The following is a 15091-nucleotide window of genomic DNA, read 5'->3' as shown; positions in this document are numbered from 1 at the left end:
TCTCTCTCTCTCTCTCTCTCTCTCTCTCTTTCTTTCTTTCTTTTTGATCTTTTTTGAGACGGTCTCCCTGTAGCCCCAGCTGGCCTGGAACTCGGTATGTAGACTAGGCTGGCCTTGAACTCACAGAGATTGACCCCCCCCATGCTGGGATCAAAGGTGTGCACACTCACACCTGGCTTCTAGGATTTTTCAAGCCTAATATCTGTCATTTGTCACGCTCCCTTAGCCAGATTCAGGGGACACAGTCACCATAGAAATGCCAACCCCACTTCCCTGTCTGTCACTAGCCACGGGCTAGCAACCTGCACCCTCAGCCTCAGCTTCCCCATCTACAACCTCAGGCCTATGAGGACCATAAGGAAGTATTGTCCTTTGGAAAGCGCTGGCCATGCAGTTATTGAGCACCTACTGTGTACCAGACCTTGTGAGAAGAACTGGATCTCTGTGAGTTCAAGGCCAGCCTGGTCTATATAATGAGTTGTGGGTCAGCCAGGGTTCCATAGTGACACACCTTTAGTCCCAGCAGTCAGGAAGCCAAGAAGTAGAGGCAGGCAGATATCTGTGAGTTCATGGTCAGCCTGGTCTATATAGTGAGTACCAGGCCAGCTTGGGGCTACAGGGAGACTGTGTCTCAAAAAAAAAAAAAAAAAGAAAAAGGGGCTAGAGAGCTGGCTCAGCAGTTAAGAGCACTGACTGCTCTTGCAGAGAACCTGGGTTCTGTTCCCAGCACCCACATGGTGGCTAACAACCATCTGTAACTCCAATTTCAGAGGATCCAACGCCCCTATCTGGCCTATACGTGCTTTGAACATATGTGGTACAATAACACATGCAGACAAAACACTCATACACATATAAATCTTTTTTGTTTTTAAGTTATAGACAAAGACAAGGACAGGACATAGAGAGGAACTGTGAGAAGTTTGGACCTTCCCAGAGCTCCTGGCCATTTCCAGCTCACCATCCTCCTGCACATCATCAACCCTGTGCCCTGGCCACCTTGAGCCAGGGGACATCCTGGGCGGTATGTGACTGCTGGGACTCTGACAAATATCAGGTGAAATCTCTAGGAAGTCACCAAAGTTTCCACAGTGGGAGACGCAGGGACAGGGCTGTGGGACTGGAGCACCCTGGACCTGAAGCCCACCCACCTGGCAGCGTGGGGCTGCCCGAGTTTCATTCAGCCATCCAATTGGGGATTGATCAGTCGACCCTCAGTGGGCAGCTTAGGGCATCTCTGAGCTTTGGGGATGGTTGAACCGTGCCCACTGGGACTGTTGAATGACTGCATGTTAAAGTAGGGGACACTGGGGTACACACTGTCAAGTGGTGCGGACAGAAGCAAGGACAACTTCCTTCAAGGATGAGAAAAATAGCCTGTTGGGTTAGCTAGGGTGTGTGGGGACTCAGTACAGAATCTATCCTTTCATGAGGGACTGAACAGGTCCAGAGAGGTTGAGCTCCTTGGTGAGATCACACAGCATAGGCAAGAAAGTGCAGACTTCTCGCTCAGCAGTGCCTGCCTTTCTTTCTGCTTTGGTAAATAGTTGTGAAATAAGCAACCTTCCTCATCCTGGTTCACACCAGCCACCAAGCTCTCAGCAGCCCCAGACCCATGAGCAGTCTTAAGAAATTCAGGGAACTCTTGAGTTTTGTTCTGAGGGACCCAGGAGCCCTGTGAAATTTAGGGCTGGAGGGGAAATGTCCATCAGCACCTCAACCCTCCCAACCCTCCATACTTTTGTTTTGTTTTCTTTGAAACTGGGTCTCAGTCTGGCGTGGAAGCACCATCTTTAGTCCCAGCACTCAGGAGGCAGAGGCAGGCAGATCTCTGTGCAATGGAGGCAAGCTTGATCTGTAGCTGGGGCTACAAGGAGACCCTATCTCAAAAAAGACCAAAAAAAAAAATAGAGGGCTAGAGAGATGGCTCAGTGGTTAAGAGCATTGACTGCTCTTGCAGAGGACCCAGGTTCAATTCCCAGATGGCAGCTATGAACCGTCCTTAACTCTAGTTCCAGGGGAATCCGATGCCCTCTTCTGACCTCAGTGGCATTGCATGACATGGCGCACTCACATACATGCAGGCAATACACTCATACACATAAAATAAAAATAATAAATAAAAAAATTTTTTGGTCTTTTTGAGACAGGGTCTTGTAGCCCCAGCTGTCCTGGAACTCGCTATGTAGATCAGGCTGGTCTCGAACTCACAAAGATCCACCTGCCTCTGCTTCCCAAGTGCTGAGATTAAAGGCATGCGCTACCACACCTGCCATTAAATAAAATATTAAAAAAAATAAAAATAAAAATAGGGCTGAGGAGATGGCTCCATATGTAAGGGGCTTGTCCTGAAAACATGAGGACCTGAGTTCAGATTCCCAGCACCACATAGAAGTGAGGCAGTACTCTGTGCCTCAGTAACCCCAGCACTTGAAAGCAGAGGTTGTGACAGGATGATTCTGGGAAACTACAGCCAGCCAGTGAGCAGGCACCAGGCTGAGTACCAGACCCTATCTCAAAACCTAAGGTAGACAGTGATCAAGGCCGACACAAGGACATCCCCTCTGGCCTCCACACAGAAGTGTGTGCACACCCCAACTACACACATGCATAGGACTCCCCCGACAATTATTTAAAATATGGGCTGGAGAGATGGCTCAGTGGGTGAGAGTGCTGACCGCTCTTGCAGAGGACCAGAGTTTGATTCCCAGCACCCACATGGCAGCTACTAACCGTCCTTAACTCTAGTTCCAGGGGAATCCGACACCCTCATCTGACCTCTGCGTGCATTGCATGACATGGGTGCACTCACATATATGCAGGCAATACACTCATACATATAAAATGAAAACAATAAAATCTTTTAAAAAATAAAATAAAAAAATTAAAAATGGGGCTGGAGAGCTGGCTCAATGGTTAAGAGCACTGACTATTCTTGCAGAGGACCTGGGTTCCGTTCCCAGCACCCACATAGTAGTTAATAACCATTTGTAACTCCAGTTCCAAGGGATCCAATGCCCACTTCTGGCCTCTGTGGGTATTGCACATAGGTGGTGCACTTACATACATGCAGGCAAACACTCATACACATAAAATAAAAGTAAATAAATAGGCCAGGCGTGGTGGCACACGCCTTTAATCCTAGCACTTGGGAGGCAGAGGCAGGCAGATCTTTTGAGTTCGAGGCCAGCCTGGTTTACATAGTGAGTTCCAGGATAGCTGGGGCTACAGAGAGACCCTGTCTCAAAAAGACAAAAAAAAAGTGAATAAATAGGGGGCTGGAGAGATGGCTCAGAGGTTAAGAACACTGATTGTTCTTGCAGAAGACCTGGGTTTGAATCCCAGCACCCACATGGCAGCTAACAACTGTCTGTAACTCCAGTCCCAGGGGATCCGACAGCCTTTTCTGACCTCTGTGGGCAATGCACAACACAGTTGCACTTACCTACATGCAGGCAATACATGCATACACATTAAAAATAATAAATAAAATATTTTTAAGAAGTAAAAAAATAAATTGAAAAAGATTTATTTAAAATAAAACAAGTTGGGAGTGGTGGCACAGTCTTTAATTCCAGCACTCGGGAGGCAGAGGCAGGCGGATCTCTGTGAGTTCGAGGCCAGCCTGGTCTACATAGTGAGTTCCAGGCCAACTGGGGCTACAGGGAGACCCTGTCTCAAAAAGACCAATATATATATAATAAAATAAAAAGGGTCTGTGAAATGACTCAGACATTAAAGGAGCTTGTCACACAACCTGAGTTTGATCCCCAGAACCTACAAAAAGATTGAAGGAAAGAACGACTCCACAGATCTGTCTTCTGATCTCTGTACGTGCACGCTAATAATAAATAAAACTAAAAGGAAAACACATTGTAAATAAATGAATTAATTTTATGTGTATGAGTGTTTCATCTGCCTGTATGTAAGTGCACAGGGTCCTCGGCAAGAGCAGTCAGTGCTCTTAAACCTTGAGCCAGCTCTTGGGCCCTCACAGGGTCTCACTTTGTAGCCCTGGGTGGTCTGAAACTCAGAGACCCTGATGCCTCAAGACATGTACACCCTGCTCAACTGAAACAATTTTTAAATTAAAAAAAAATCAATAAACATAATATCACCAGGACTGGTGAGAGGACTCAGTTTGTAAAGTGTTTTCCCCACAAGCATTAAGCCCTGAGTCGGCCGGGTGTGGTGGCACATGCCTTTAGTCCCAGCACTCGGGAGGCAGAGGCAGACGGATCTCTGTGAGTTTGAGGCCAGCCCGAGGCCAGCCTGGTGTCCATAGTGAATCCAGGACAGCTGGGGCTACAGAGAGACCCTGCCTCAAAAAGACAAAAAAAAAAAAGCTAGAACTCAGGAGGTAGACGCTGAGTTCGCAGCCAGCCTGGGCTACACAGTGAGTTTCAGGCCAGCTGGGGATATAGAGGGACCTTGTCTCAGACGAGAGCAAGCGAGAGCGAGAGCGAGAGAGTCCTCTAGGAAGTCACAAGTTCTACACATTGTTGGGGCAGGCTGTGACTTTCTTGCTTCCCAGTGGCCTGGACACGAAGTCTGAGTTTTCCTGCTGCCCCCTCACTCAGGCAATTAATTCATTAGTCCATGTACAACCGTTAGCCCAGGCTGGACGTCCTGTAGACGCTGAGACTCCCCCGACCCCCCGAACTTCTGCGCCTCCACCCCCAGGGACCAGGCGCCACCTCAAGCCCTTTGCACTTGCTATATGTGTCTACAATCTTTTCTTCCCATGCAGGTCTACTAGGGAGCTCAGGGCGAGGCTGGGTCGCGCTTGAGGGATGCTCTGGAGTGTAGCTGCGCAGCACTGAGCGTGAGCAGCCGGCAGGAGGCGCGCGTGGGCTCTCAGGGAGCCGGGAGCGCGCAGGGGCGGCGCGCACACGAGCCCACCCGGCCGCGCCCGGACAATAACCGAGACTATGCGAGCGCCGGAGCCGCCCCCGCGCCGCTTAGCCCGGGCCGCCAGGCCCTAGAATCGGCCCTGCTGCGCTGCACAGTGCACCGACCTCGCAGAAGATGGAGTGAGTACCGACCGCGTACCCCAGGCCTGGTCCGCACCCCAGGAGTGTGTGTGGGAGGGGGACCCGGGTTGCACCCACACATCGCTTGCACGGTGCAGAGAGAGAGAGAGAGAGAGAGAGAGAGAGAGAGAGAGAGAGAGAGAGAGAGACACGCGCGGGGGCGCCACACTTTTCAAAGAGAGAGAGAGAGAGAGAGAGAGAGAGAGAGAGAGAGAGAGAGAGACCCGCGGGTGGGCACAACCTTTTAACCAACCTGGGCCACTTGTGGGTGGGCGCCCACCGGAGCGTTGGAGGGGATTCTCCCCCAAAAGGCCCGGTGCTCCCCTCCCCCAGCCTCGCGGGGCTGTTCCTGCGGGTCCTTCCTGCAGCCTGGGGTCGGGGGGCGGTCCCTGGGTGCCGACGAGACGGATAGAGTTTGGTTACCCCCTCTTTTCCTCTGAAACTGTCCCCCACCCCCCAAAAAGAGGGGCGACCAGATGGTGTGCGTCAAAGGGACTGCTGGCTCAGGCTGGTTCCCCAAACCCAGCCCTCCTGGCCTGTCCGTGTGTGGAAGGGGCCAGCGAGAGGCTGATGGACCGGGTGGTGCAAGACTTTGTACACAGCTGGTGCTAAATGAATGTGCAGAGTCATTTAGGAATGCAGCCTACTTTAGGTGGGAGGGCGGCCCCCCGTAACCCTCACTCGCACAGGTGGGAAGGAGAGGCGCGTTTGACAGGTCTGGGGTTAGGGAGGCATCTCGCGGGGCTGGGGGCTGGGGAGGGGGGCGGCTCACAGACCGGCCTGCTTGTCAGGCTTCCCCTGTCGTCACCCCAGCAGAACTGGGACGTGAAGTCCAGCCAACCCGGCTTGGCTGGTGGCCGCTCCTCGGGCCCTGCCCTCTCTGGGTGTGTTTGGTGTAAGACAACTTTTCCTGGGGGATTAGCCCGTGACCCGACACACCCTCCTGCACACTCTCCGGGTGGGGGCCGCACATCCCTCCCTGGCCCCGGAAAGGCTGACACCTAGCCCTGTGTCCCTCTTCATTTCAAACAAAGCCTGGCTGCATCCCCATCCTGCCCCCGGAACCCAGCCAGGGGCTCAGGGGAGCTGGGGCCTGGGCTTGCCACTTGCCTCCCCTGGCTTGTTTTATCTCCTTGCCTGGCAGGGCCCAGGGGAGCCTCCCACAGCAGGGCCTAGCAGGAGTGTGGCTATGGGCAGAGGGCTGCACCCCCAGGAGCCTCTATTGTTTCCTGTCTGTCTAGACCTTTCTTTCCTACTGGGGATCCTGAGGCCCAGAGAGGGTTAGCAGATGCCTCAGAGCCACACAGCCCACGGGCAGCCCCCTGGGTGGCCCACACTGGGAGGATGCCCCAACCCTTACTGGGTTTGGGGGGTATAGCTGGAGCAAGACATCATGTGGCTGTGAACAGACAGGAGAGAAAACCTCTTTCCTTTGTGTCTAAGTTGATCTTGGACACCCAACCCTCAGTCCGACTGGACTTCAGGTACTGAGCTAGTCAGGGGCTCCTGGGCTGACCTCTCTCTCCTTATGTTTCTAGAGAGTTCATGGCCCAAAACACAGGAGATGGTGGTGACTAAAGTTTAAAAGGCATTTAAAAGTCGGGCATAGTGGTGTGGTGATGCATACCTTTAAGCCCAACACTGTGAAATGGAAGCCCACCTGGTCTACGTAGGGAGTTCCAAGGCAGTTGGAGCTACAGGGAGACTCTAAGGGGAAAAAAAAATTTTAAATGAAGAAAAAGAGCAAAATGTATTAAGAAATTAAAGGAGCAGGCTGGAGAGATGATTCAGGGGTTAAGAGCACTGGCTGCTCTTGCAGAGGACCTGGGCCCTTAACTCCAGTTCCAGGGAATCCAACATCCTCTTCTGGCCTCCCCAGGCATTGCAGGCACACAAGTACATATATACACACATAGACACATAATCAAAATTAAAATAGATCTTTAAGAAAGACAAATTTAAAGATCTAATAAAAATTAGCGTTGAAGGATGGAAGGAGAGAGATGGGCCCATGACCAAGGAACTGTTGACAGTCCTCCTGCTTCAGCCTCCCTGGGATGACAGGCATGAGATACCAGCCTTTCAAAGGGAAAGTCTTCACCTGGCGACTGGGTCTTCAAGGCTGATTTACATCTGCTAATCGCTCTTTGGGTTACAAGACACAGGGTTTGTAGGGATAGTTGAGTTTAATAACAAGTTTACATTTTCGTTATATCTATTTATATCTATATCTGTTTACTGATTTTTTTTTTCTGGAGCAATGTATGGCTTCATCTATCTGTTTGGGTAACAATGTAGCATTTTTCTTTGACACAAGGGGACTTGGTTTGAATTGTGAGTTTAAAAAATTAGTGTGTGTGTGTGTGTGTGTGTGTGTGTGTGTATGCGTGTTCAGGTGCCTGTCACCACTCAGGTGTGAAAGTCAGAGGGCAACTTGCAGGAATTGATTCTCTCCTTCTATCATATGGGTTCTAGGGAATCGAACTCAGGCCCCGAGGCTTGGCGAGCCCCTTTACTTGCTGAGCCAATTGCTGGTTTTAATTTTGTTTTGCTTTTTGGCAGCAGGGCCTCAAAATCACTATGTAGCTGGGGAGGAAACTGAACTCCTGATCCTCCTGCCTCCACTTTCTAAATGCTGGAATGACAGGATTTGACACCACACTAGTTTCTCTTGTTTTGAGACAGGGTCTCACTATGTAGCCCAGGCTGATCTGGCACTCACTATGTAGACCAGGTTAAGTTGAACTTACAGAGATCCACCTGCCTCTGCCTCCCATGTGCTTGACTAAAGGTGTGTGTCATGAATAGTTATTTGTTTTTTACATTTATTTTTTTTGTGTGTGTACTATTTATTTATTTAGAGACAGTGTCTCCCTGTAGACCTGGCTGGCCTGGAACTTGCTATGTAGACCAGGCTGGCCTCAATCTCACAGAGATCCACCTGCCTCTGCCTTCTGAGTGCTGAGATTAAAGACCTGCGCCCTCACAACCTGCTAAAGTACTCTTCATTACATTTTATTCTTGTATGTTAGGGGTGGAATGCATACCACAGCCCTCATGTGGAGGTCAGAGAACAGTTTCCACAAGTCAGTTCTTGTCTTCCACCATGTGGGTCCTGAGGATTGAACTCAAGTCATAATGCTTGGCCTCAAGCTCCTTTACCCACTGAGCCCCCAGTGACCTCTCAAGTAGTTTTTTTTGTTTGTTTGTTTTGTTTCGTTTTGTTTTGTTTGCTTGTTTTGGGTTTTTTTGTTTGTTTTTTTAAAATTGTATGTGTATGAGTGTGTTGCCTGCATGTATGTAGGTGCACCTGGGTCATGCAATTCCTGTGGAGGTCAGAAGAGAACATCAAATTCTCCTAGTTATGGACCGTTGTTAGATGCCATGTGGGTGCTGGGAATCGAACCCGGGTCCTCTGCAAGAGCAGTTGGTGGTCTTAACTGCTGAGCAATCGTTCCAGCCCTGAAGAAGGTTCAAACTGATTTCCAGACCTAACAGCTGTAACCATGTTTATACTCCTACCAGATTTCTTCATGATGGCCATTCTCACTGGACTGCGATGAAGTGGTACCTCCAAGTAGTTTTGTTTGTTTTAATATTTTATTTGTTAGTATGAGTGTATTACCTGCATGTATGTGAGTGCATCATGTCATGCAATGCTGAGGAGGTCAGAACAGGGCATCAGATTCCCCTGGAACTGGAGTTAAGCCACCGTGTGGGTGCTGGGAATCGAACTTGGGTCCTCTGCAAGAGTAGTCAGTGCTCTTAACCACTCAGCCCTCTCTCCAGCCCCCTCTCAAGTAGTTTTTAGCACAAAGTTGAATGACTCTAATTGGAACACTAAATCTAAAACTTTTTTTTTTCTTGAGACTGGGTTTTATTCTGTAACCCAGGCTGCTCTGGAACTCCCAATCCCCACTGCCTCAGCCTCCTGAGTGCTGGGAAGATAGTCCTGCACCACCATGGCTGAATCAAAATCTGATTTTTTTTTTTTTTTGAGCACTAGCAATGACTCAAGTGGAAAATTCCAACTTGACCTCGAGTGGTAGGTCCATCAAAAGGCAGGTGTGTTAAGGCTACTGGATAAAATTGCTTCTGGGGCTGCAGCTCAGTGAGTAGAGTACTTGTAACTCAGTGGATAGAGTGCTTGTAGCTCAGTAGGCAGAGTGCTCACCTAGTATGCACAAAGCCACAAGTTCCATCCCCAGCACCACATAAACCAGGCATGATGGCAAACACCTGTCATTCCAGCTCTTGGGAGGCTGAGGCAGGAGGATCAGGAGGTATCCTGGGCTACAGGAGTCCCTTTCAAATATGTATGAAACAAAAGAATTTTGTGTTTAGATTTGATCCGTCCATTTCCCATAGGTGAACATTCAACCTACACATCAATACTAAGTCATTCAGCTGTCACCTCTATCATAGAATATTCTATGGCCCTAAGTGGAAGCCCCATTCCCCAGCAGCACTCTCCATCCCCTCCCCAGCCCTGTACCCCCAATCCACTTTCTGTGTCAGGATCCTTCTGCTCTGGACACTTTCTGTCTTGGAGCTCCACATTGGCCTTTTGTGTCTAGGTCTCTCACTCAGGACAGTGTCTCTGAGGTTCTTCCATGCTGTCATAGCCTCACTCCTATTCAGGGCTGAGTAGTACTCCTGTGTTGATGGACCACATTGTGTGTCCACCGTCTATCTGTGGACACAGGATGGTTTATATACTAGCTTATAACATCGCTCCATTCCCACTCCTCTCTGTTCATTGTTGAAACGAGTTCCCCCTTGTAGATAAACATGAGTCCCAACAGCCAGCACTCACAGGATTGGCGAGCTGGGGTGAGGAGCAGAAAGGCTGAGAAGTCTCTAGGTAGGGGATTCCTCTGAGCATGCAAATATTGAGCACCTGCTGTATGCGCTCTGGCTGTACAGGCATTGAGCACCTGCTGTGTGCATGTTGCTGGAGACAGAGAGTGGAGAAAAAACAGGATGATTAGGGTATGTAATGGTTGTGAGGGTTAAATGAGTGTTTGAGGGTGAAAATTAGGGTGATCGGGGAGGTCCTGGGAGCCTGGCACAGGGTGATCTGGGGAAGACTGGAGCAGGTAGATGGTATGAACTACGGTCCTGGGGTCACGGAAGACACCCTGTCTGTGGCTCAGTGCTGGAGGGTGAGGGTTGGGGGAACATTGAGGTCATTGGGGCTGGTCTCTGCAGTCTGCTCCTCAGGAGGACCCAGGGCAGGGTCCAGACCTAGGTTAATGGCCAACAGGTCTGTGCTGCCCTTCGGTGCTCACCCTTCTGGAATTCTCTGAGGCTGAGATGAGGAGAGCCCTAGAGGGCTTCCTGGGTTGTAGCTGCACCACTCTGAGCTGATGCTGATGGAGGAGGACAGCCTGAGCCTGGGGTTTCAAGTCTAAGGGAGACTCTGGGTAACCCCAGGAAGGGAGTTAAACACCCTACTCCTGAGGCCCCATGGAGGAAGGACTGCCCAGCTGCCTGTCACCCACTCTCGTGACCACCCTTCCCCTTCCTGGCCAAGGTCACCATCAGCTCTTTGCTTTCATTTGGTGGTAAGGAATGTTCCGGCCTTGGGGCTCCATGACTGCCTTGCCTGGGATCACCCTCAGCCCAGTCCTGCAGGATAAGCATGACCAGCTCCCCCCACTGAGCCCCCCCTTCATACCTCCTGGGCCTGCCAGGCCCGCCCTGTCCGCTGGGTGACCTTGGGCCTGTTGCATAACCTCTCTGGGCCTTCCAAACACAAATGCAGGCAGAGCTGTAGTTGGATTATCTCTGGAGCTGGGAGCCTACACCCGCCCTGGTCTTCAGCTGCCCACAGAGCCCAGCTCTGCTCTGAGTACCTTCAAAATTATCCCTGGAGGGTGGGACTCCTTTGCATTAGGGGGTGAGTGGGCACCGGCTTCTCTGCCAACAGCTAAGCTGGTGCCCAGAAGCCCCTGCAGCACCAGGAGAGGCTCAGAAACCTTAAGACAGCCATCCGGGACACACAGCCTACAGGGTATTAGTTCTCCTGTCTCAGCCTCCTGAATGCTGGGATGACAGGCATACCCACCATGCCCAGCCTGTTTTTCACTTACTTTTATTATCATCATTATTAATTTATTTTTTATTTTTATTTTTTAGTATTTTTTGGAACCTGCTAGGTGGAGCCAGCCACCCAGCCGGCCCTTCATCATCATTATTAATTTTTATTATTATTAATGTTTGGTTGGTTTGGGTTTTTTGAGACAGGGTCTTCCTGTAGCCCCAGCTGGCTTGGGACTCACTTTGTAGCCCAGGCTGGCCTCAATCTCACAGAGATCCACCTGCATCTGCCTTCCAAGTGCTGGGATTAAAGGTATACACCACCTTACCCAGCCTTAATTTATTTTTTGAGACATGGTCTCATGTAGCCCAGGCTGGCCTCAAACTCACTACATGGCCGAGGCTGACCCTGAACTCCTGATCCTCCTGCCTTCACCTCTGAGTGCTAGGGTGACAGGCATGCGGACCACGCCTGGGGTATTGGGTGCTGGGGATAAACCCGAACCTAGGGGGCCTGCGTGCTAGGAGAGCTCTGCCATGAGCACTCCAGCCCAGTTTTCACTTTTGATTTTGACACAGGGGCTGACCAAGTGGTCCAGGCTGGCCTCGAACTCGCGATCCTCCTGTCTCAGCTTCTCGTGCTGGGATGACAGGCGTGCGCCCCCAAGCCCAAGGCTGACCTGGGTTGAAGGCTTGCAATTTCTCTCATTAACCTCTTCTGCCTGCTCAGACCTTTCCCAGAGAGATGCGTGGGCACCCAAAACCGAAACGGGAGAAAAGCACTCTCCATCCCACCCTTCAGCCACCCCCCCCCCTTCCCGAGGCCCGCGGGAAGTCGCCAGCCGCCCAGCACCTTGCTCAGCTCCTAGTCCTGTAGCACCCGGGGCGGAGACGCTCCCAGCGTAGGCTCCACCTCCGGCGCGCGGCCGAGTTGCCATGGGAACAGTGCGGTTGCCAGGGCGACCGCCTCCCGTGGGGCTGCCATCCATCACCCAAGTGGCGCCTGGGAGTGGGGAGGGGTGGGGCCAACGCCTCTGTGTGTGTGTTTGTGTGTGTGTGTGTGTGTGTGTGTGTATGTGTGTACATTGTGATTGTGTCCCTATGTGTCTGTGTATGTATGTATGATTGTGTATTTGTATGTGTGTATATGTGTATGTGTCTGTGTGTGTCTCTATGTTTCTGTGATTGTATATTTGTATGTATATATGTATATGTGTCCATGTGTGTCTCTGTGAGTGCATGTGTCTGTGAGATTGTGTATGTATAATGTGTGTATATGTGTATGTATGTGTGTCTCTGTGTATGATTATGTATGTGTATCTATGTATGTGTATGTGTGTGTGATTGTGTATGTGTGTATATGTGCATGTGCCTGTGTGTCTGTCATGTTTGTGTGTGATTATGTTTGTATATGTGTCTGTGTCTGAGTGATTGTGCATGTGTGTATATGTGCATGCCTGTGTGTCTGTGTCTGTGTGATTGTGTTTGTGTCTGTATGTGTCTGTGTCTGTGTGTGTATCCTGTATATGTGTCTGTGTGATTGTGTATTTGTATGTGTGTATATCTATATGTGTCTGTGTGTGCCTGCGATTGTGTGTGTCTGCGTGTATATGTGTGACTGTGTATGTGTCTGTGTTTTTGTGTCTGTGTATGTTTGTGATTGTGTATGTTTATGTATGTATACATGTCTGTGTGATTGTGTACGTGTATGTGTGTATACATATGTGTTTGTGTGTACATGTCTATGTGTCATGTGTATGGTTTTGTGTTTATGAGTGTCTATATATGTGTGTCTGTGTGTGTTTATATGTGTGTATGTGTGTGTTTTTCTGTGTCTGTGTCTGTGTGTGCGTGAGACCAACTACCTCAGGGGACAGAGTGTGGAATTTTGTCTTTCTGGGTTCACTGAGAACAACGTCTCTCTGACTGGCTGCCTGACCTTCTACTCTGGACAGGGGACTGTCCACTCAGTGAAGACAGTGCTGGCCTTGTTGTCTCTACCCTGGCGCCGGCCACACAGCTGTCCCTGTTTCCCTGTGACCAACCTGAATGGCCCCCTGACCTTGAGGGTGGGGACAGGGCACTGGTCCCTTGTGCCCAGGGTTCCTTTTCTCTCTCTCTCTCCTCTTCTATTTTTTTAGACTGGGTTTTATTTAGTCCAGGCTGGTCAAGGATGACCCTCAACTTTTTTCTTTTTCTGAGATGGTCTCCCTGTAGCCCTGGCTGGCCTGGAACTCACTATGTAGACCAGGTTGGCCTTGAAGTCACAGAGATCTGCCTGCCTCTGCCTCCCAGGATTAAAGGCGTGCACCACCCCACCGTGTGCCCTACTGATATATCCTCTCTCTCTCTCTCTCTCTCTCTCTCTCTCTCTCTCTCTCTGGCCTTTTTGAGAGCTGATTCTCATTTTGAGAAGGTCACTGTTTCTGGGGTGGAGAGGAGGCTGCTGGGAGCCAGGGAGGTGGCAGGGGATGGTAGAGGACTAGGCGGGGGGGTAACAACATTTAGTTTCAAAAGAAAATGAGAGGTGGGACCAAAACCACAAAAGTATCAGAGCTCCACTGAATTGTTCTGTAAGGACTTCCAAGCCAGAAAGCTGGATGGAGCCCTTCCTGAGTCCCACTTTGCTGAAGCTACTGTTAGTGAGGACAAAGAGGAAGATAGGGACAGGTGATCCAGCCACTCAGGAGGATTCCAAGTTTCAGCCAGCCTGAACGACTCTGAGCAACTTAGTGAGACTCCGCCTCAAAATAAAAAGCAAAGGGCAGGGAAAGTAATTTAGCTAGTAAACTGCTTTTTATTTTTTTTTAAAACATTTTATTTATTATTTTTATTTTATGTGTATGTGTGTATTGCCTACATGTAGGTAAGTGCACCCGTGTCGTTCAATGTCTACGGAAGCAGAAGAGGCTGTTGGAGTTGCGGACAGTTGTTAGCTGCCACGTGGGTGCTGGGATTCGAACCTGGGTCTTCTGCAAGAACAACCAGTGTTCTTAACTGCTGAGCCATCTCTCCGGCCCCTACAAACTGCTTTTTAACAAGTGCAAGGACCTGAGCTCAATTCCCAGCACCCACAAAAGAGCCAGGTGTGGTGAGTCGGCTTGTAATCTCAGCATGGGAAGGTGGAGACAGGAGGATCCCAGAGCTCACTGGCCAAATACCCTTGCAGGGTTGGGGAGCCTCAGTGAGAGACCTGGTCTCAAAAACAAGGTGGACCACCAGATGTGATGCATGTCTTTAAACCCAGCACTCGGGAGGCAGTTAGAGGCAGGTGGATCTCTGTGAGTCTGAGGTCAGCCTGGTCTACATAGTGAGTTTGGGGCTACCGGGAGACCCTGTCTCAAAAAGATGGAGAACTCATGAAGAATGAAACCCAGGGTTGACCTCGGACCTCCACGAGCAAATGCATACTTGTGTAACTGCACAAATTTATGCACATATAATAAAAAGAAGGCTGGAGGGTGGCTTAGGGGTAGAGTGACAGTCTAGACTCCCCCAGTGAGGGGCTGGTAGCCAGGGGTAGAGTGACAGCTTAGAATGTGTAAAGCAGTTGATTCCATCCCCAGCTCAGTAAGGATAGATAAATCAGTTCTGGCCCACTCTGTGGGGCCCTGGGAGGCACCAAACTGGGGAAGATGCTTCCTGCCAGGAAGGGAGCAGCCAGGCAGGGTCACCTGTGGGTCGTGGGAGCCCGGTCCCTTCCAAGCCTCGGTGAGGTCAGGAAACTGAATCCCACAGCAGCAGGGTGGGGCGTTGCTTTTGCCTCCTGTTGTCTGGACCGATTTGGGTGGAGGGAGCATGTTGTTGGGGGCTGATGGACCGCCACCTCCCGGCTACAATCACTGCCCGGCTACCTGCATCTCCTGCTCCTAGGTTTCCCAGGTGGGGACACTGAGGCCCAGCGGGATAAGGGGAAGCCTGTACAGGGTCTGGGAAGCCTGACTCAGGGCCAAGGTGTGTGGAGGAAGGAATGGAGAGGCGAAGGACTGGCTGTAATTTCAGCCCTTAGATGATAG

At 50.4% G+C, this 15091-nt stretch overlaps 2 protein-coding genes across 4 annotated transcripts in view; one reads left to right on the top strand and one right to left on the bottom strand.

The window, feature by feature from the left end:
* Prss57 (serine protease 57) overlaps positions 1–1016 on the bottom strand; it is a 5506-nt gene extending 4490 nt beyond the window's left edge. Inside the window, 1 exon segment of the mRNA XM_008837259.2 lies at positions 962–1016. Within this exon segment, the coding sequence (XP_008835481.2) occupies positions 962–1016 (55 nt within the window).
* A 3856-nt stretch (positions 1017–4872) lies between these two features.
* The window catches only part of Palm (paralemmin), a 25581-nt gene continuing 15362 nt past the window's right edge, over positions 4873–15091 (top strand). For 2 of the 3 annotated variants that reach the window (XM_008837203.2, XM_008837202.2), the window contains exon 1: positions 4873–5033. In XM_008837203.2, the coding sequence (XP_008835425.1) occupies positions 5029–5033 (5 nt within the window). In that variant the 5' untranslated portion in view covers positions 4873–5028. Of the gene's footprint in view, positions 5034–13941; positions 14167–15091 lie in introns of all 3 variants that reach the window. The other variant, XM_029565477.1, reaches the window with a different exon arrangement.

The sequence above is a fragment of the Nannospalax galili genome, unplaced genomic scaffold (genome assembly GCF_000622305.1).
Source record: "Nannospalax galili isolate Female #2095 unplaced genomic scaffold, S.galili_v1.0 scaffold77, whole genome shotgun sequence".
NCBI classification, from domain to species: Eukaryota; Metazoa; Chordata; class Mammalia; order Rodentia; family Spalacidae; genus Nannospalax; species Nannospalax galili.
This window is presented reverse-complemented; position numbering and strand designations above follow the sequence as displayed.